At 33.5% G+C, this 23,542-nt stretch overlaps 1 protein-coding gene across 6 annotated transcripts in view; it reads right to left on the reverse strand.

Annotated features, from left to right (window-relative positions):
• Positions 1-23,542, reverse strand: part of NFIB (nuclear factor I B) — a 218,066-nt gene that overhangs the window by 70,355 nt on the left and 124,169 nt on the right. For all 6 annotated transcript variants that reach the window (XM_016157319.2, XM_016157320.2, XM_016157316.2 and 3 more), the window contains exon 3: positions 22,912-22,965. In XM_016157319.2, coding sequence (XP_016012805.1) covers positions 22,912-22,965 — 54 coding nt within the window. The remainder of the gene's footprint in view (positions 1-22,911; positions 22,966-23,542) is intronic.

Genomic DNA, 23,542 nt, shown 5'->3' on the forward strand with positions numbered 1-23,542 from the left:
TGAGGAATGTCTATGTTAGCCAACACTGTACAGGGTGCTAAAAGCCATGATAACAAAAAAGACATTGATTCCCTTTGTGTGGTTGGAGATCAAGATATTTCTAATTTTCTGAACCACTGCAAGCTATCATTGAATACAAAGATCTCTGTTGCTTTTTTTGTTGTTTTAAAGTATAAGAAGTTATACTTTGTTTTATATACGGTAAATATAAAATTTTATGTATGGTAAATATATTAAATATGAACTCGTATCTTAAATTAGACCTCATTTTTCATGACTGCAGCTCATGTACCTAACCAATCAGACAAGGTTACTTACCCTCACCCAACTGTACTCTGTAAATGTCTGCTCTCACGTCGTCCTCAGATAGCTCCCCTCTGATTAGAAGGCCGTCTTTCTATGTGCTCTACTCCCATCTTTCGGTGTCCAGCTCAACCACCATCCACTCCATAATCTGCTCCTCTACCCTCCTTTCGAACCCCTCTGCCAGCTAGCACCAATCTCCTTCTTCTGTATTCACATAGCACCTAGTTTGTACTTATTTTATATTACTTTGCACATTCAGCTTTTTCAAGATAACTGTTTTTAAGTCTTGTGCTTCTTACTGGATTATCGGCTCCTTTATTTGAGGGAGTGACTGGACTTTGTTCACCTCTCTCTCTCTCCCTTAACAACTAACTCAGCTCCTCTATATACAGTAGCTACTAAATAAATGCTCACGGAACACAATTTTTAAATTTGACTCTTTGAAACAGGGTCACAAAAGAACATATTGGTAATTTTATAACAGCATAGGCACAGATGGCTTAAGACTGAAGGATAACTACATTGAGACTTGTTATTCCCTGGAACTCATTTGCTGAGAGTTTTATTTAGATAATGATTAGACTCAGATTGTATTTCTGACTTTGTTGTGTACTAATGTATAACTTTAAGCCTTTAGTACAAAATAAATACCAAGGAATTACAAGTAAAGAGTAAGAGTTCAAAAATATTTATAAAATAAATTGATGAATGAGTGAGGAATAAACGGGGAATATGTCATTATATTTATATAAATTTTGTTGTGTGTAATACATAATAACATTTCACTATGTAGATATCATCTGAAGTTCATTTCCTTATTACTCCAGTGAGTAGTCAGGCCTCCAATTTTTTCTCCCTCATGCCCGCTTTGATGCAGTGGGGTGTGGACCTGTTAGTTGCTTAATCAGAAGGGAGAGAAGAGCTATCTCAAGCTAAGCACATATAGTAAGGAAGACAGAAAGGCAGTCACACATAGAAAAATACAATGACTAGCTCATTCAAAAGGGGAGGCAATTCAAAATGTAGCAGAGTACTTCTCCACTCCCGACCCCCAATTCCCCAAATACTAAGGAATTTGAATCTATAAGGAAAATGGAAAGAGTTATTTTACTAAAACTGTGAAAGGAATTGGAAATATGTCAGAACTGCTTTGGCATCCATAGACAAAATGCAACCCCATAGGTCCCACTGGGTTCCACTCCTGCATGGAGCATAGTGAGACTCCTGAGGATGAGCTGTAACGTCTACTGGCAATGACCTTATGGAAGAGGGGGTGGATGGGAATCAGGCATCTGGGTAGTCTGGGAGAAGCACCTGAAGCAGACTGCTGCCACCTCTTTCATGCATGTTGATGCAGCACAGCCTCTACAATGGGCAGGCATTACTCAAGATGAGGCAGACTAAAGAAGAGAAACAGTGGATGATATAGTACTTGGACAGCTAATAGTACTTGCTCACAAGATACAAGAAACAATACTTAAGGACTCTAGCAAAATAAGAGGGAAGATCATGCAGGAGGTCAGGGGTCCCTCAACAGTAGAGAGGGTGAGACTCAGAAAAGCAGAGGTTATTGCTGTGACCTCCAGGCTGCAGGGCCCTTCCAGAAACATGGTTTTCACATGTTACATAGACCACTGTGAATCTAAACAGCTGATACAAAGGCCAAAGATCTTAAAGCAATTTGGAGACATTCGTATAGTAAATTCCCTTCATCTACCAAAGGAAATATGAGTATCTCTGAGGCAGAGCAGCTGTTTAATGGTTACAGAGCAATATTACACAACAGCTTAAGCCAGGAAGCAAAGAACAATTCGGCATTTATGTGATGCTGTATTTACACTACATGTACGCTTTTTAAAAAAATAAAATTGAGTAGGAAATAAAGACCTCTGCAAACTGAAAACTCTCAAAGGCAATATCAAATTATATTATTTTACTTCTTTTTTTTAATTTTTCTCTAACAAAAGCAACAATAAATCACTACTCAGAAGTTAATATAGTGTTTAACCTCCTTTACGAACAATAAAAGAGGGACACAATGGCATATCTAACTGTTAATATCTCAAATTATAATCAGCACCATTTGAATGTTAAACAACATTTACATAGAAAATCCAAAGGATGACTGATAATGCTCATTTTTATAGTCTGTGTTCTATTCTTGAAATTAAAAATAAATAAGCCACAGAAAGCAGTTATTAAATTCATGAAAGCCGTCTTCAAGTATTTGAAGGACTGGCAATGTAAATGGTGAATTAGACTTATTCTGCATAGTTCCAGGAACTGTGTTCTGGCCCAATAGTCAGATTTGTCATCCAATAAGAAAAGTCCCAGAAAGGAATGTGAAAACTTGCAAAGGTAATAATAACCAGCACACGCCAAGCTACTATGCTTAGATATTCAAAAGTATTAATTCACATATTTCTCACAATTATCCTACGCCTTGTCATGTTATTGACATCCTTTTGGAGATGGCAAAACTTGTGTCTACAGAGTTAGGGAGTTTCTCAGTGACTATAAAGACCCTCAACAGATTTAAGAATTCTCACTTTGAATTGGAAATTGGATTAGAACACCTCCAAAGCCCATTGCAATCCTCAGATTCCACTTTTCTACATGGCTGTTTCCTGTTAGTTTTCTTGCATTGCTCATTTGGAGAAAGAACAGGACACTAGGTATCTCAAAGGCATTTCCAGTTCTGTGATTCTAATTGTTCACTTTTTTCTACAGAGTGTAAAAGATGTCTAAATCCTGTGGTTTATGGATGCAAAGGGAGAGAAGATAAGATTATTACACACTAAGTTGTGTGTGTGTGTGTGTGTGTGTGTGTGTGTGTATCTTCATATAACTTCAGCTACCACAACTAACCCTTGGTGATTTTCAAGTAGAGGTGTTATAAGACATGACTTTACCTTCAGCTTCTCAACTGACCTGAACTGTCCATGATTAGGGATGAAATTTTGGTTGTGAAACAGACATACTAATCACTGCAAAGATAATTAAATGATTCGCTGCACAGAGACTGAACCTCTGCCGACAGCCAACGTTAACACTCTAGTATTAATTTAGAATTAGGTTATCTTTCAATATGAAATGTAAATCCCTGATGGTGACTTAAGTGATCTGGTAGAAAGTCAGAAATATTCTGACTTCAATACACTCTGATAGTACTGTATTAATAAGTAATTTGTGTTTTTTAGTATTTTCTCCAAATTTATTAAATTTATTCTTGCATATATAATATATAAATACATTTTTATAAAATTGATATCAAATTTAAGTATATTTACACCCTGCTTTTTCCCAATTAACAGTCACTTTCCCTTTAGATTAAATAGCTTATCAAAAGCATGATTTTAATGTCAGTACTATAATACATTGCATGATGTATCATACATTATTTAACCATTCTCCTATTGTTTGGCATTTTAGGTTATTTCCCATTTTAGAAAAAATATTATAAACAGCACTGCCATTAACATCCTCGTACACAAATCTCTGTCATCAATTCTCATCATTTCCTTACGCTGGAGTTCCCAGAAGTAAAATTACTGGGTCAAAGGACACGCACTCTTTTAAAGCTCTTGGTAAAAACGGTCAAGTTACTTTCCATAAAGGTTTTTGCCAATTTATACTCCTTCTGGCAGATCGTGAGCATATCCATGTCACCACCCTACTGCCAGAATTATATATTACTCATATCGGTAGGGATTTGTTTTTAATTGTAGCAAGTTGATAGAGAAAAAAATATTAATCCTATAATTTTCATTTATTTAATTATAATAAAGTTGGGTTTTTTCAGATGCATATTCAGTATTTCTCTGAATATAACATTCTAAAATATGTAAAACAGAAATTGTGCTGGCAGAATTTTTTTATTTATAATATTGATGAGATTACTTCCGGAGGGTCACAGTTAATAATAGTGTTGTCTATTAATTGATGATTGATTTTTTTCATCATTTGATATATTCACTTATTCCTACTTTTCTCAGAGTTTTAAACATGTTTTCTGATCAAAATAATTATTAAATATTTTTAAATGCTTTTTGGCATTAGTAGAGCTTACTTTTTTTTCTTACAGCATTTATTTGTTATATATTAATGAATTCTTAGATTACATTATCTTGCTTGTTCATGAAAAATAACTCTTAATTTACAGTTGAATTGGTTTACTAACAGTTTCTTCCAACTTCTCCATATGTAGTTGAATAACCTTTGTGGGAATTTCTGTATATTATTTGTCAAGTTTTCATATCAGGGTTATATGCATATTTCATGAAATGAGTTGGATAATAATCATTTTTTTATGAAAAGTTCTTGAAATTTTGGAAAAACTCACTAGTAAAATCATCTTCCCAGAATCTGTTTCAGAAAAGATTCTTAGATAACTTTGAGTCTCTCTTGAAAGTTACTCTACTCCTTCCTGTTTTCTTTTCTGGTCTTGGGACAACTGTATTATATATTTTCCATGAATATCATCAATTCTTTCAAATTTTTAATTAGCGCAATATTTTATGGTTTACTAAGTGGACTATGTTTATTTTTACAGTACAGTAATAGTTAATATTTAATTAAATAATATGTTAAATTATGTTAAACTATTCCAAAAAATCACGTCTGCCATTTACTATGCAAACCTAAGGTAAGTTAGGCAACTTTCTACCCCTCACATTTCTCTTCTCTAAATTACAGATGGTAATCATAGTATCTATAAGTTATTAGGAAAACTGTTATTGTTTTCAAATAATAATAGAGACATTTCAAGAGTGGGAAATGGAAGGCAGAACTTCCAAATTAACAAAGAGAAAACAAAACACAATGAGTAGGAACTTAAGACAGCAAAAATAAAAACATAAGATGTAAAAATAATCAATAGAAAATAAAATAAAAAAATAAAATCAAGTATATCAATGATTATAAAAAACATAAGTTGACTGAATTATCCTATAAAGAGAGCATTAGATTAACTCAAGCAAATAAAACTCAGCTATTTTCAAGGAACACTACACAAAAAGATAACAAGAACAAAAGGTTGAAAATAAAAGGCAAAAAGAAATAAGGCAAATTCAAACAAAAAGAAAACAGTGTCAATTAGCAAAGGTTAAGATGGCAGTTAAGATAAATGGCCATCTTACAATAAACAGGATAAAGAACATTATGAATGGATAAAAGGCATAATTAATGGGGAAAAGAAATCACCAATGTCACATACATACACCAAACAATATTGTGGAGAAATGAATAAAACAAAAACTATTAAAATACAGGAAACTTGAAAAATAATTATACATAGTGAGAATTTTGAATGCATCTCCTTTAGAACCGAACATGACTATTAAACAAAGACTAACTTTATATCATTCAAACACACTCTGTGCTTTGTTGTTATGTCCATGGAAATTTTATAAAAATTAATCATGTCCTTGACCAAAGAGTAAACAAGTTCTTTAAAATAGAGACTTTTTCAGGTCATATTATCTCATCTTTGGAAAATAAAACCAAAACATAAAAAATAAAAAGTGATTGAATTTCCCCAACTATCTGAAAATTAAGAAAATAAGCCATGAATCAAATAGAAAAATCAAAAGAAAAATTATAAACCAGATAGAAAGCATTTTAAAGAAAATGACTGAAAAAAAGAAAAAATTATTTGTAACAAGACAAACAAAAAATAACCCAAGAAAAGTTAAAAAGGAAATTAAAGAGAAAGATAAAATAAGTAAAATAAATAAGAGAAATATTTAAAACAAATAAAAGGAAAGATGACTCTTTGAAAAGACCAGCAAAACAAAACAAAAAACCATAAACCAAATAATTATAAGAGAATAACACATGCAACTTACTGGCCATGATTTTAAAAACTTAAATGGGTAATTACTTCCTAAAATAAAAGCAATCAAAATTGAGCAAAGTAGAAACCTGAATAGACCAATTACCCTAGTGAAGTGGTTCCCACGTTTTGCTGATTGTTGGAACCACCTGGAGTTCTTGAAAAACAACTTGTGCTTAGCTTCCACTCGCAGCGATTCTGTTTTAATTGGTATAGATGTGACCGGGACATAAGGATGTACTAAAAGTTCCCCAGGTGATCCAAATGTGCAGCAAAGTTTAGGAACCACTGAACTAGCATGTTCCTATTCAAACTATGGTTCCAGAACCAACAGCATTGGCATAACCTGGAAGCTTGTTAGATATGCAGAAATTCAGGCTCCATCCCAGACCCTGGGAATAAGAATCTTCAGTTTAAGAGATCCATGGGTGATTCATATTCATTTTAAAATTTAAAAACCTTAGAACATCATAAGAAAGTGAGTTAAAAACCACCTTTTAAAATGGCACCAGGTACAGATGGCTGCACAGCTGGATTTTATCTATTCTTTGCCTAGCCTTTAAGTTCCAATACTATTTACATGCTCTGGGGCCTTAAAAAACATGGCACGTCCTTATGAAGAAGGCTCTCCTTTGAGCCTTTATTAGCCCAGCAAAACATATATCCAATTCATATATTCAAACTGAATACAGGAATGATATCAAAAGAAAAATACATTATTACCAATAGGGTTTATTCCATAAAGAAATGCAGTTCACTATCAGAAAATCTATCAATATGATAAAAAAAAAAACACTGACAATATCAATTGATGCTGAAAATGTACTTGACACCAAGAATCAGGATTCCCTAATAACAAAGCTAAGCAAATATAGAGATAAAAGCAAACAGTAAAGGGTCTTCAGGAAAATCTGACAACAAATTTTCCTAAAAGGAGAAAATGGGTTTGTCATTCCTAGTTACCCAACCTTCTCAACCTCCTCCACTTTTCTGTCCTTCAAAATCTAATCTGCAACTAAACCAACCATAAAGCGACAAATGTTGCATGACTTCATTTAGATAAGGTATCCAGAGTAGTCCAACTCATACAAACAAAGCAGAATAATACTTACCAGGGGCTGGGAGGTGTGGGGAATGGGGAGTTGTTATTTAATGGGTACAGAGTTTCAGTTTTGCAAGACAAAAGTTTTGGAGATTGGTTGCATAACTGTGAATAAACTTAAAGCTATTAAAATGTATACTTAAAAATGATTAAGATGATAAATTGCAAGTGTATGTTGCCACAATTTTTAAAAATTGTGATCTGGAATTTAGGACCCATATAATTGTTACAAAATCCTTGTTTATATATATTTAAGAACTACTCCTTACATTGTAATTTACATCCATAATCTTATTTATAATGCTTAGGCATAACTCTGTGCTTAATTGACTACTGTTCTCATTATTAGTTTATATCTACACTTATATTTATAGCTATGTATCTGAGGATTTTTCTGTTCCTAAATGTTTATTCTTTATATCATTGATTATTTCCACAATAGCAGTTCTATTTATTCTTCTAATGCAGAATTTAATTGTATGGAAGCAACTTTAGTTTTCTTACTATTTTTCCTTATCTCGCATGGTATACTCTGTTCATGAAACTATTCTTACATCTGTTCACTTTTCAGGTAAGTCCTTTCTCCAGAGCAAACAAATTGTTTTCTGAAATTTTCTTCTAATTCTTCACTTTCAAAAATATGTTCTTCTGAATTCCTTTCTTTGGTTCTTCAGTATTCTCACCAAGGGCATACTGTTGTGGTTTTCTCTTTACTTAAAGGATAGACGATCCAGATTTAGGGCTTTAGCCTCAGAAAAGTGTGTGGCTTTTCCCCTTGGATACTGTGAATAAAGTCTATCAATACAGGTTAAGGCTGAGGGCTCTAGAATTGACATAATTGGATCTGAATTCCTATCTTATCATTTACCAGCTGTACAAACTTTGAGTAAATCACCTAACTGTAATATAAGTAAATAATAATAATAATAATAATAATAATACTGATAATAATAGCAGATACCATTTATCGAAGTGTTATTTATATGACAGGCTCTGTGCTAAGTAAGCACTTCAAACTACCTCAATTCAATTTCTAAGTTTGTTCCTTTTTAATTAATGACTTTAAATAAATACTTTATAACCTTTCCAATTCTCATTTGTAAAATAGGAATAATAATGCTGAACTCATAGACTTGAGGTGAAAGATTAAATAAGAACGTGTATATAAAGTGCTTAGGGTTTAATAAATGCTTATTGCTAATGGAAGTAGTTGTATTACTAGTAATAGTGTTAGTTAAAGTTGATAAGTACAGCTCCTCACCATTTCCATCAAATGACGGCTGGTCCTTCATTTGATGAGCCTCTAATATAAAGAAGTGGGGTCTTGTCACTCCGCCACCTAAGTACACAAGACCCTACCAGGTAGCACATGAAAACCCTTACTTTCTGAAATGTGAAGCTCTAGAGGGACAGATGAGACCAAGTTTACAAAAGGCCATGTCTATGGTGCTAGGAGTTAGGCTCTAGCCCAGAGTGGAAAATTTTCGAAGGACTGAAATTAGAAAATGGAATCAGATTGTAAGATGTCTTCCCATACTCCTCCTCCTCACTCCTCTCTCTCCTCCATTTCCCAATCCTGCTGTTCTCTGGCTTTATGGCCTTTTAAATTGATAAGAAAACATCTCTGAACCTCAGGGGTAATAGCAGGGATGAATCAAATGCACATCTACAACTTCTCAGGGAACCAACACTGCTATTTTTCAGAGATAAAAGACAAGAAAACCTCCACTTATAAAATTCAATCTAACTACACTGATCATATAGTTAAGTGATAAGTTTCCAAGATTCTACCAAGTGGTTATCCTTCAGTCTCAGTTTCAGTATGCTTAGAAAAAGGTTTTAAGGTTTTACATATCCTCATGGAAATTTTAGTGAAGGGCTGGGAGAATGGGACTCAGAAGTCAGAAATATGGACTTTATATTATATAGCTAATGACAATTATTTTTTATGCCTAAATAGACCTAACTTTAAATCTCACTACTCTCATTTAAAATATTTGAAGGCTTTTGTTTGGTTTTTTGGGGGTTTTTTTGGTGATAGAATATGATAAAATGTTCCTATTTGTATAAAAATACAAAGGACCTAAAAATACTTTTTAAAAACTTATTTAAAAATTTATTATAAAGTTACAGAAATCAAGAAGACATTTCGGTGTTGGCAAAAGACAGACATACAGGTCAATGAGACGGACCAGAAATAGACATATGACTATATGGTTGTTGATATTTGATAAGAGTGGGTAGACAATTCAATGAAGAGAAAAAGTCTTTTACATAGATGTTGCTGGATTAACTGGCTATCCATATTTAATAAAATAGGACATCGATCTTTACCTCACATCACGTGTGGTATATCTTTATAATGGGTTACTATTCCAAAACCAAAAAAAAAAAAAAAAGAAAACTATTGATACATGCAACCACAAGGATAAATCCCAAAGTCATTATGTTGCATTAAAGAAATAAAAAACAAACAAAAAAAACAACAAAAAAAGGATACATGCTGTATGATATCATTTATATAAGATTCTAGAAATGTAATCTATAGTGCCAGAAAGTAGATCAGGGGTCATCTGATGATGTGGGTAAAGAAATGGATGGATTCCAAAGCAGGCAAAGGAAACTTTTAAATATGAAGGAAATGCTTATCATCTTAATTGTGGTGACAGTTCCATGAGTATATACATATGTCAAAACTTACCTCACACACACACACACACACACACACCCTATATCTCCTTCCTTTTCCTTCCCTTTCATATATATAAATACGATAGACAGATATGTAATTTATTTATGTAAATTATGCCTCAATAGTAAAAAAAAAATTACATCCTTAAGCAAGTGATCTATAAGCAGTGATCTCCAAATTTTTAGAAAGTGCCAATATTCCAACATAATAAAAAGAATCACAAGTGAATGGAAAGCATTCTGTGTAATCAAGAAATTTTTGAAGATATTAACTACTATCAGTCATATATCAAGCTCCCTGACCTGTTTCCTCGAGGATTCATGATCATGTAAACTAGCAAAGGCATAAAAATAGCAAAAAGGCCTTCTCTGTAATTCATCAGATTAGAAGAGAAACTCAATCCATCTGAGACAAGTATTTTCAATCAGTAATTACATTAGAGTACCACAATTCTCAGTCTGGTATGTCCCTACAAAATCCATCATCAGACAATGTTAAAACAAGTTTTTGAGCTTAGAACATCCCCAAATAGTTATCTATGGGGTGTGATGTACCTACATGGTAAAAGAGGCCCACTGTAACTGTCTCTATGAAACACCTGGTTTTCCTGGCTAAGGTCAGTTTCTGGGCATAGGAATGGCCTCACTCCTGCAGTACAGCTTACAATTTATTTAGCCTGTTACTGGTCTAAGCCTCCATTTCATAAAATTTTGGACACTATCTCTGGCCAGGCATTGCCTTAGATGTTAGGTTTATAAAGAAGAGAACAATCCTCACCTGAAATAGTTCAAAATCCATTAAGGGAAACAGATAAGTAAAAGGTGACAAAAACGTAGTAAGTGCTATTACTGTAAAATTGCACTGCAGAGAGGGTCTAGAGAAGTCTCTCTGACGATATGTCAATGGAGCACAGGCCTACTAGGCATAGAAACGACATGGACAAAGGAAAGGCACATGGCTAAGGCTAAGGCTAAATGCAAGGTCCAGGTGGGCAGTGGGAGAGAAAGCAGGGGCCACAGCATGAAGGCCCGGATTAGATGCCATGCTAAGTTTTAGATTTAGCCTAGAGTCTAGGAAACCTTTGAAATATATAAGGAGGGGAATAAAATAATCAGATTTGCACATAATGGAGATTTGCACATAATGCACAGTATGGACCTATAATAAAATTTTCACAAGGATGATGACCTGAGGCAAAAATACCCACTACAGAGATTAGGAAAATTATTTAAAATTCTAGATGCTCTAGTTAAAGGGAGAGAGTATAAATATTTTTTAAACTAACAATGCATTAAGATTCAGTGCCAACTCTCATCTTTTTAAAAATATTTTGCCCTCCTCATCTAAAAGTAACCCCAGTGGTGGCCTTGCCTCATTCCTCTGCTCCTTTATATGTTCTTTCAAAAACTCATGGACATTCCCTTCTTCACTGGTTGACACTGTGTAAGGTAAGGTAATTCGTGTGGTTTATTTCCGGATATCAACTAGAACATATTAAGTATAAAATGGCAGAGTGCTTTATTATGTCCTGATGAAGATGATAATTTTATAATCCTTACTTACCTTTTTAGAAACTATTGTTCTGCTTAGAAAGTAGCTAAACTCAGAAAATGACTGTAATCCAAAACATCAAATTTTGAAACCCAACTTCTAGTGTATTTAACAAAAAAAGCCATGAAATAAACAATGGGGATAGCATCTTATAATACATCCTGCCATTTGTCATTTGTACCTGCCAGTGGCCTGTGCACATCACCAGAGTAAAGGACCCCACCGAGACACAAGACAGCCCAGAGAAATGCACATGTACACTCACACCACTTTCCATGTGACTTCCTTGTATCAGCGGCTATCTGAAGCCTCCTCCTATACTCCCAGAGATCTCTGACCCCCCAGGCTAACAATCTCCAAATCTCTATCCTAGCCTGTAGTTCCATACCCTTTTCTCCAGGTGGCTCACAGGCACTAGGAAAGGGAAAAAAAAGAAAAAAAAAAAAAAAAAAAACAGGGACCACATCATAAAAGGCTATATTAAGAAGGACACAGCTTTACTGAGATAATTTAAATACTCTTTTAAAGTATACAGTTCAGACATTTTTAGTATATTCAGAAAGTTGTACGACCATCATCAATATTTAACTCCAGAACATTTTTATCACTTTTAAAAGAAACCTCATACTCATTAGCAGTCAGGTACCCATTTCCCCCACCGCCCAGCCCCTGGCAACCACTAATCACTTCCTGTCTTTGTGGTTTTGCCTGTTTCAGACATTTCATAGAAACAGAACTAGACAATATGTGAAAAATAAATATATCATGTCACTTTTTTTTCCATGTCATTAAAAAATACATGTGATGATTTTAATAATGATAAACTCTAATCTGAAAGTCAAGTGTTTTTCTTGTTTTCTTCCTCCTGAATGCCATGGGGACATAGATATGTTCAAGATACAGAGTGGGAATGGAGCGGGGGGGATATCTCTAATTGGATCAAGAATTAGAAATATTTCAGTGAAAACAGGAATATGATTCTAGTTTTATTATATAATATAAAACGAAAGAGTGCAAGGTCCCTGAAGGACAGCATACAAGTCAAAATACCCAAAAGGATTTGTGACAACTTTTAAAACCAGAATCTCATTTTTCTTAAATTCTTCTTCCATCAATGATATTATTATACAAAAGCCAATAAGAGTCAAATTACCACACAAAGGTCTTTGATTTAAATTACTTGATATTTTGATACTCTTTTATAGTTACAGAAAAAGAAAGAAAAATGACGTTTGAGTAGGAGATTTGCCTGATAACTTTAAATCATATGAGATAGAAATAGATTAAAACTTGGGTAGCTAAATCTAGGTAATAGACTTTTTAGTATTTTATTCCTCCTGCAAAATATTACTATAGATTTGTCCCCTCTTCCCAATTATGACACTCAAATATGCAAGTAGGAGTCCACTGGTTTTCTTTGTATAGGACAGTATACCCAGGAAGCTTAGCTTTATCAGTGTTCAGTGAATCTAACCAGCCTGGAGCAAGTCTACTCTTATCTATGATACAGAATAAACCCAGCTTTCCAGCTGTGAGGAGGAAAATGCTTTGCATTATTAAATTGTAGCCATATGCTGCAAAAGCAATCCTTGTAAATATAGAGAGGGAAAAGAATTTAAATTGAGAAGAAACATCAGATGCAGAAAGTCATTGTAAAAAGAATCCGAGATACTTGAGTGAAAGAGCAATGACAAAAACTGCGCAGAGCAGTGGATTTAATCACAATGTAACCTAGGGATATAGTTATGGCTGAGACCTCTCTTCACATGAGATCTCTAAGCTTCCCTTTGGACGTTCGACAAAGAAAGAAAAATATGTTATAGCGGTATCTTTGAAAATGTGACAAATTGCAATCTATTTAAATGCAAGTCCTCCTGACAGTTTTCTGGAACTAGGTACAATATAAATTAAGTGCCTACATCAATATATTAAAAATTCACTTGGACTCTACATTACCTTATGACATCATTTCAGATAGCACAAGATTCTGCAATATAGTTATAAAGCTAGGAAAAACAAAAGCTTGAACAATGAACTATAGCCCAAGAACTAGTTTTTTCTCTCACAGTTTTGTGAGAATATTTACTGTGTTTAAATTACACTTATGATTGTGTACTGAGTGGGTCCCTGAGCTATATGAATGCAAGACACATGAACCTGGAGAAAAGTTGGAGTAGAGGACAAGATAGGGGCTACTGAGCTCTAGCAATCATAATATCAGTTGCAGAGGACGCCCCCTCCTTCACCAGTGCCCTGATCCCACAGCCCCAGAATCTCTCAGGTAATATCTCTCCCCAAGTTCATTCCCACTAATGCAAGGATCTCTCAAGAATCACCTCCATCATCTCCTTGCTCTCTGCCCGCTACCCTTTGTCCCAGCAGCTACAGCTGTCACAACTGCTTGCTGCCAGGGACTCAAGTGTGGCACCCACTATGAGTGCCAGGAGCTCCAGACGTGGTATTGCTAAAACATCTCAACGGAAAGATTTCTCATTTCTTTCTCTTCCACAGCAGTGCATACTTTTAAATACTTACTTTTCTCACTTTATCACAAGGCAATGTACCACCCTAAATGGAATTACTTATTAGGGGAAGGGGAGAAGGGACAAGGAGAGAAGTAATAATAATGTAGTGGGAATACTACTGACTTCAAGTTTTGACCCATGGGGAAAAAAATGACTATTTTGCCAATAACTAATTGGGACCTTGGGCAAATCACTTAACCTTTTTGCCCTATTTTCATAAGTAAAGTTACTAACATCCTGTTTTCTTGAGTAATGTCTCTGAAAGCCGTGAAGCAAAAAAAAAAAAAAAAAAAAAAAAGATTAAAGTAGTAAATTAGTCATTTAAAAAAATTTAACTTTCTACTTGTGGGGGAGATTTGTAAACAAAATTTACAATATAGAACACCAATCATTATAAAGACAAAGATGTCCAACTCTGCCTGAGGGAATCTGATAGGATACATGGAATAGTTTGAACAGGAAGGATAAACAAATTTGCAGATGGATATGGATATGGTGGTCCTGGCAAAGGAAAGAGCATAGCACTTGGAAAAAAGGAAAAGGAAGGGGACTTTGTATAATTAGTATCTGAACAGCATTTCAAACCATGACACAGAATATGAATACATAAGGAGCAAACCATCAAGAGCTTTTAAGAAAGTCAGGTTTGTGTTTTATGAAGTGTATTCATTTATAGCATCAAAGAAAGAAAGAGTGAGGAAAAACAGAGGCAATTTTAAGGTTTTTGCACAATTTCAGGCATAAGAAATAATGTCTAGAGCCCAAATAATGGTAATGAGATTCAGAGAGTCCTCTCAAAGGACAAGATGAATGGATACATGGCTGATGAGAAAGATGGTTCTTTAAAAGGAACTCATGAGCTACTCTAACTGAGGTTGTCTGGGTAGAGTCTAGTAGCCCCAAGGTATCTTACACAGAGAAAAACTCAAATCTAGTGGAAAAGAAAACGACTTGAATTTTGGAAATGTTAATGGGTTACCCATGAGACACCTAGGAAAACGTGTCCAAAAAATTGTTAAGCACATGGGCCTGGGCCTGGAACACTAGAAGAGAGATCTGTTCCAAAGGTACATATCTAGGAATAACAATAAGTGATTGCACCTAAAAGTCATGGGAAAGAGGTGGGGGGAGGGACAGAGGACACAGAGAGAATGAAAGACAAAAATCTGGTTAACTGAGGAAAGAAATCACCACAAGCAAGTGAAAGAAAACTCAAAGGTTCCTGGATTACCAGAAAAGAGACCTGTTTTCAAAAGCACAGGCAACTAAAGCAAAAATAAACAAGTGGGACTATATCAAACTAAAAAGCTTCTGCATGGTATACAATCAATATGCAACCTATAGAATGAGAGAAAATGGCTGCAAACCATATATCTGATAAGGGGTCAATCTCCAAAATATACATGAAACTCCTACAACTTAATAGCAAAAAAATAATAACAATAAATAACTAAAAACTGATTTAAAAATGGGCTAAGGACTTTAATAGACTTTTCTCCAAAAAAGATATACGAATGTATATCTTAAAAGGCTCAATGTCACTAGTTATCAGGAAATGCAAATCAAAATCACAATAAGATATCATCTGACACCTGTCAGGATGGCTATTACCAAAACACAAAAGTCAACAAGAATTGTGGAAAATGTGGAGAAGTTGGAATTCTTGCACATTGTTGGTGGGAATGCAAAATGGTGGAGTCACTATGGAAAACAGTATGAAAGAGCCTCAAAAAATTGAAAAAAGAACTACCATGTGATTTAGCGATCCCACTTCTAGGTATTTATCTAAAAGAATTGAAATCAGGATCTTGAAGAGATATGTACACTCCCATGTTCACAGCAGCATTATTGACAGCAGCCAAAGTGTGGAAACTATCTAAATATTCATTGACAGGTGAATGGATGAAAAAAGGTGTAATATGCATACAGCAAAAAAAAAAAAAAAAAAAAAAGGAAAATACTATAATACCTTGCAACAACATGGATGAACCATGAGGACATTATGCTAAGTGAAAGAAGCCAATCAGAGAAAGACAAATGCTGGATGATTTCACTTTTATTATATATCTAAAATTGTCAATATCATAGAATCAAAAAGTAGAATGATGGTTGCCAGGGGTTGGGGGCAAGGAGGAAATGGGGAGTTACTAATCAATAGGCATAAAGTCTCAGTTAAGCAAGATGAGTAAGCTCTAGAGATCTGTTCAACAACACTGTGATTATAGTCAACAATAATATGTTATTATTTAAGAGGGCAGATCTCATCTTCAGTGTTCTTACCACAATAAAATTTTTTTTAAAAAGTATTTACAGTAAAGGATAAATTTTAAGTAAAGCATGGTCAACTGAATCAAATTAATGCTCAAGAACATGGAAGAAGAAATGGAATGAAAAGGAGTCACTGGACTCTGATAATAAAAAGTCATGAATTTAATAAGAATCATTTCAGTGAGGACAGAAGACCAGTTGCAGAAGTCAAGAAGGAATTTTAGAGTATTTTATGTCATAACATGAAAAATAAAAGAGAGATGGGACACTTGATTAAAGAACGTTGTCTGAATGAGGGGCAAAGATGCATTTCTTTAAAGTAGGAAATAAATTGCTAGGATGAAGTAAGCAGAACAAAGGAGATATATGAAGAGGGCCAGGAAAAGTAAGAGACAGAAAATTTTCAATGGAGACAGAAGCTTTGGCGGCTTCAAAAAAGTAGTAACACCATGGAAAGGCAAGTGGGAAAAATATTTATACAATGTTAACACAAGGACTAAGAGATAAAGCCTTGCCAGAGGAAAAGCCATCTCTAATGATACATTTGTATTATTTCTCTTATCACTATTAAAAACTATGTAACAAAATTTCATTTTACATTTCCTTAGATGTCAAAACGCTTAGAACAAAATTGACTTTCTAAAAAAATTACAATTCTATTTCACCATGAGACTGGAAAACACTTTTTGCCTCTTTTATATAATCTCTAACATTCTATGCTTATGCTTCATATCTTGATTTATAACTTTGTCTCTGCCATTTTTAGTCTTTAGGAGTTCAGGGTTAAAATCCAACACATTTCTGTTTGGTTCCACATCAAATAATACTTCCTTCAGGAAATTCTGATCAATCCAGCTAAAACAGAAAGTAGTACAAAAAGCCCTCACTTTTACCGAGCCCTGCTACTTGTCAGGTATGTTCTACCATCTGATGCTTACAATTACCATGGATATAATTGACTGTTGAAGTCCAAAGAAGTTAGCTAATCTGCTCATGCATCTCATGGCCCTTATGATCACTGTAAAACATGAGCACTGATTCAGGGGGGAAATTTAATTTCAAAGTTAGTGTTCATCTATAGAACAGCTCTTTCTGGACTGTTTATTGTTCTTGGTGTGGAATGGTGTATATTGCCAACTCCCCAAGAACAAATGGCTGTCTCTACTCCTTATTTTGAGCTGACTCAACATTAGTTGACCCACACTCTGTCTCCTAGAATGTAATATTTAATCCTGAACTCAGCAAATAGTGGGCATTCGGTTATATTATTTATTGCCTAATAGAGTGGGCAACTGGGAAGATATGGAAAAATCTCCTTTTTTTTTCATAACCTTATAGGATATTACTAAATTGTCTTTTTTTCTCCTAAAATTAAATATTATAAATAATCAGGCTGGAATCATTTTAGAGGCTGGACACAGTGCCAATTGCTATGTAGATTAACTTTTTAGGAGAGGATTGAACACAAGTATCCATAAGGTAGCCTGCAAAAATAAGCTGAGGGCTATGTGCCTTTCTGGATCTTTAAGAGTAATTTGTGAAGAAAACATTTTCCTCATCTTTTCCTGCTTTACTCTGAATTCTATCTTAAATCTGAGCATTTAAGAACTTTACTGAATATGATGTCTTCAAAAAAGTTAGAGGATAAAGAAAGATTATTTCTAAAAAAAAAAATCTGTTAGGAAAAAATATCCTTTGATTTTAGCACTGACTCACACCGACCTCATTCTCAAATTACTTAAAAGCTTTACCTACAACGTCAGGTCTTACCACAGTTAACCAATCCTTTTAGTGTCTTTCTATTTATACTTTTATGAATTGAAAGACTGTTTATAGGCTGTTGCAGATTGTTTAGTGCCAAAATTTAAAATTACTTCTAAGTATCATGAAATAGTGCATTTTCCCCCATGAAAAACATCTTGATTCTGGTAGATACAATAAATGAGGATATGCAAAGGGTGTGAACTTATTAAATGAGGAGTAAATGGGCTGCAATTAAAAATAAATTAAATATTCTTTTTTTAAAAAAAATTCTGAACACCATGTTCTAAGATAAAACATTCTATAAGGTCCTTCAAGGCCTATGTAAATTTATCTGCCTTTATATGCAAATAGTAAAGAAAACCGTTTTATTATTTCTATAACTGGTAGAGAGTATTATCAGGTTCGTCCCAAATTCTAAGTTTTAGGGAAAATAACAAAGTGAAATATTAAGTAAATATGGGCCCAAGTTATCTAAACAGATGACAACCAAAATTGCAGATGCTGAACTTATTTTCTTGATAATTAGTTGGTTTTCATTAGTTTCATGACAACTCTTTGTTGATTTCAATCTCAGAATCTACAAAATAAGGTTGGGGAAAGAGCAATCTCAAAATTTTTAAAACTTAAAAAATTTCTTAAGTCTAAGACAGGTCTATCGCTATAGCTAATAGATACTCCTTGTTTAATTTATTCAGTTATTTCTTTGGTTCCATCTTTGTTCCAGAGAGGATAGAAGGCAGCTTATTTGATATACACCCAATATATTATCCTCATGGCTCCCAGAGGTTTCCTTGTCAGACTACATGCAAAAGTCAGCACACTAAATAGCACAAGCACTCTATAAAAGTTCCAAAAAAAAAGAAAGTAGAACAAGTCCATGTCATTCCAAGTAAGAAAGCTAGGGTTAACGATACTTAGAATATTTAGAAAGTTTACACAATAGAATTTACAAAAACTATCCTAGGATTCAACGTGTCTGTTATATTTCTAGCCAAGTGAGAGTGCCCTACAAAAGTACAGCCTTCCTAAACTCCAAAATGAGGTAGCAGCATCAAACTGAATTAGAGGCAAAATTTGACTTCTATTTTTTTTCTGAGGGGGGGATTTTATTTATGTATTCATTTATTTATTCATTCATTCATTTTTATGTAACTGAACATAAACATAGGACTTCTACACTGTCTTGTTTTCCTTGGACATTAACCATTCTAGCACTAGGCAAATAACAGATTGGGAAATCTAAAAGGGCACATAGCCCAAGAAATGTACAGACACAAAATAATAGAACAAGTCAAAGATAATTTTAAAAGATTATACACCAATCACACATTTCATAGAAGTGGCAGTGCGGTTTTTAATTATTAAAAATAAAATCAAATCTGCATAAAATATAACTTCCTAAATTAATGGTTTATCCTCATTTGGTCCAGAACAGTTGTTTGCTATAGTTGAGAGAGGACATAGTTCTCTTGCTTAGAAGGGATTAATTTGATGTTCAAAAAGAAGTAACTGAACATAAACATAGAACTTCTGAGCCATAAACAAGGGAAACGTGCATCACAAAAAGTGAAGTGGCCCCATGCTTCTTGACCAGAACAACAATGTCATATCCTTGGGTGCCATCAAATCTTTAGAGTATCTTAGCCCTGAAATTGGTACGGTGCCTATTCCCACCAAATAACAAAGAATAAAAACAAAATATTAAGTCACAAATAGTATAAAGATATTCCATAAATTACTACTTAAATGCTTTTTAAAATAACAAATATCAGATATCCCACCTCTCCAGAATGTGCTGTTTTTGACTGTTTGCCTGTGTTTGATTTGCTCACTAAGTACTAACCCCAATCAAGAAACTCAGGTTAAAAACTAAAAGCCTATCTGTAGATGTCCATACTACAGTTTGGAGGACTTTAAAGTCACCCTCCACAAGCTCAGAGGAATCAGCAAGGAAGTGGTCTCCATGTCAGTCAGTCAAATCTGATGCTGGGGAAAAGCCAAGCCAGAGTAGATGCCCAGTTTGTGGGGAAACACATGCATCTGAATTTATAGGAGGATTTGGATGGGATTCTACCTTCATCTCAACAGTAGGGAACAGATTTCAAAGAGCCTTTATCTCTAAAAGAGAATTTTTGCCATTTCTTCCTAAGCTGTTAAGAAACAAACAGGAGTAGATGGAAGCAATTGCCATGGGTTGCGCATCTCCCAATGGAAAACTACCAGTGATAATAAAGTATTGGCAATCAAGGTGATATTTTTCAAAAGTTTAGCCCCCCTTTGTTATAACAGTTAAAAGCAGCCAAGTGATTTGATTATTTCATTGCTTATGGTAGAAGACTGAATTTTCCACAAATAGATTATGCTTTCTCCAGATACTGAAACTCAACTTTGGAGATTTCACATTTTAGCCAAAGCTAAAATACAGTGATGAAAAGGGTCTCCTAAAGCTAAATTATGCTCTAAAATACCAAACATGGCTAAATTTATGAAAAGAGCTTTTAATAAGTGTTATTTATCCCAATAGACTGTAAAACAAAAAACTTAGTAAGTTCTGATTTTTTCACATTTCAAATTAGAAACTATTCCATGTTCCTAGTCACTTGATATATTTCACAATAATATAGAATGAATTCTTAATTTTATCAAACAGAATTCCTTAATAATCTCAATGGTTAAGGTCATGATATACTAATACACGAAGCATGTTAAAATGTTTCTGAAACCATCAAAGAAAATTCTAATTATATTGCATTAAGTTTTGGTATTATATATGTTTAATATTATTCTACCTCTGTAAAAAATTATAATCCAGGTACAACTTATATATATACAATATTTAACTAATCTTATATGCATTTATTTACAACATTCGAGTTTTAGGACACAGTTCCCCCCAAAAAAGGTTTGATTTCCAAGAAAAATTTATAAGGAAAAAATATCAGGTGTTCTACCTTAACTGTTTCTGTTTGTCATATTATATGCAAACAGAATAAGCGATACAACACCGAATGTTGCCAGACCAAAATTTAGCCAAGCTTCTTGACAAATATTGAAAAATCAAATTTTGACATTATATAACTATTCAAAGATTGTTCATTAAGTTCAAGTAGAGAACATTTTTAAGGATCTTAATCCCTTCTGTACATGTTCAGAAATGCATTTCAAATAATAACAGCTTTATTAATTTCAAATCAAGCTGTCATTCAAATACAAAAAACATACCCTTTATTTAGTTTGACTTAAAATAATTTATCAACTTTTTCTATTAAAGGTTGTTTTTTTCCCTCCCATTCTTTGTGGGTTTGAGAGTTTATAAAAAAAAATGTTTGGATGTTTACTTTTGGCTATCACACTAAACAGAGAAAATATTAGCCAACTAAAAAAAAAATTTAGTAAAGTTAAAGACATCAAAAGCTAATGAAATTTTCTCAAATACGAAAAATTTCTGACAAAATTTACTATATTCTAAATTGTTTTTCTTTTTGATTTTAATTTCTTAACCACACAAAAGTAAAATAAATTAATTGAATTTTATATTTAAAACTGTTCAGTTTTTTTAATCTTTTGTAATCTATTTATAATAATGTTAAATGATTTTGATAAAGTAAAGAAAAATCAACTTAGTATACATTTTAAAATCTATCTTTAATTAGGACATTTAACCTTTGAAGTATATACTACTTTTGTCAAACATTATAATTTTGTATAATACAGAATAAGTTAATATGTAGTTGGAAAAGGTAATTTTTCTGAGGCAAAAATAAAGAGCAAAATACATTTGAGACTCAGAAAGAAAAAATATTCAGTTTTGAGTTTGCATTTTTATTTGAATAATTACTTGCTGTATCTTTCTAACATCATTTTAAAACAAGACTAGTCTGACTTATTTTCTTGTAGTTTTAGAGTTCTTTGGATAGTTCAACTTCACATTAGCAAAGCACAATGACGAAGAAGATTAAACCATTAAGGCCATAAAACCAAGTGTACCTGAGAAAACTTTTATTATTACTTATATATATATATATATATATATATATATATATATTTTTTTTTTTTGGTTTAGTCTCAATGAAAATACAGATGAGATTATCTGGAGAGGTAGAGGGCATGTGTGGTTAGTTTGGACTTTTTTTGTTTGCTTTGTTTTGTTTTTGTTAGTTTATCTTAAGACACAGATATAAGTATGATTTTAATATAATATTAGAAATCCTTCTTTGTACTAGTTTTATCTCATATGAAAAGACACTTCCTAAATCAATATCAAAATTACTATATATGTTCAGATTTAAGAGCAATAAAACCGTGAGGACAGCCAAGTTATAAAAGCTCATTTTCAGATCTGGAACAACTTCTAAAAATAAAGAGAGTATTTGGCATACATTATAGTAAAGGAAAAGTCCTACTTTCATTATTTCCTGACTCTGGGAATCCAATAAAAACCTTACGGAATAAAAACTTGTTTGCAAAAATCCTTCACTGAAAACACCGTAACACCTTATAATAGTATGGAAATTTTTACTTTTTACTTTTTCTTGTGCATTTTAAGAAAGAGTAAAAGGTTGTTTGGCTTTTCAAACAATGACTTTTAGCACCTGAAAGAAACACAACTAAAATACATGTATATTCATTTTCAAAATGAAACAAAACACCAATAAAAATTAAAACGTTGGTGATTAGGTAAATTCTGATGACGCCAATATAGAAGTATTTGCCACTGCGAAGGGCTCACACAGAATCACATCTTGTCCCGATCATACCTGCCTGCCAGAACGAAATCGGCAGCTGACCAATTATGGGGTGTTTATCTATACAGTGGTACCTTTGTTCTCCAACAATGTCAGATTGCAAACGTCCTGGAACACATATTTACCTGGAGGATTCTTGGCAGGATCATTGTGGCTTGGACTTCCTGATTGTCCAGAATCTGTAGAGAAATCACAGAAAATGTTTTCTTCTTAATTTGTTTTGAAAGAATTTCACAATCCTCAGAAGGACTTTAAAAATGTTTTTTAAGGTAGAACAATGAAGTTGAGTGTTTAAATAAAGTATACTTTTCCAAGCCTTTATGCGGCGACATTTTATTTATCAAACTAGGTCAATGTCTACAGGTATTCCTGTGTCAAAAGTGAAAAAAAAATTATAAATCTATAATATTCTTGGGGTAGAGCAAGGCTTTTTTGAAACAAAAGGTTCAGCGACAAAGGTGGTTTGAAAGTTGGGCCTGTAAGTATCAATATGAAATAAAGCAGATAAATCCCCTAAGATACAATTTGAGTGTAATTAAACACGCTTTAAAAACCTGAAAGTTTTTATTCAATGACCAAGATACACCGAAATGAGAGTCCGTTTTTCCAGGATTTCTTGTGCATACACACATATCCACTCCAATAATCCCCCAACCTACTGGATGTAGGCCCAGATTTGTCTGCATTCCATAATAGCAATCGATTTGCAAACACCAAGAAAAGCATAAATTACTAGGTAGAAACCATCATGGCTTA

Source organism: Rousettus aegyptiacus, unplaced genomic scaffold (genome assembly GCF_014176215.1).
Source record: "Rousettus aegyptiacus isolate mRouAeg1 unplaced genomic scaffold, mRouAeg1.p scaffold_m13_p_3, whole genome shotgun sequence".
Taxonomy (NCBI): domain Eukaryota; kingdom Metazoa; phylum Chordata; class Mammalia; order Chiroptera; family Pteropodidae; genus Rousettus; species Rousettus aegyptiacus.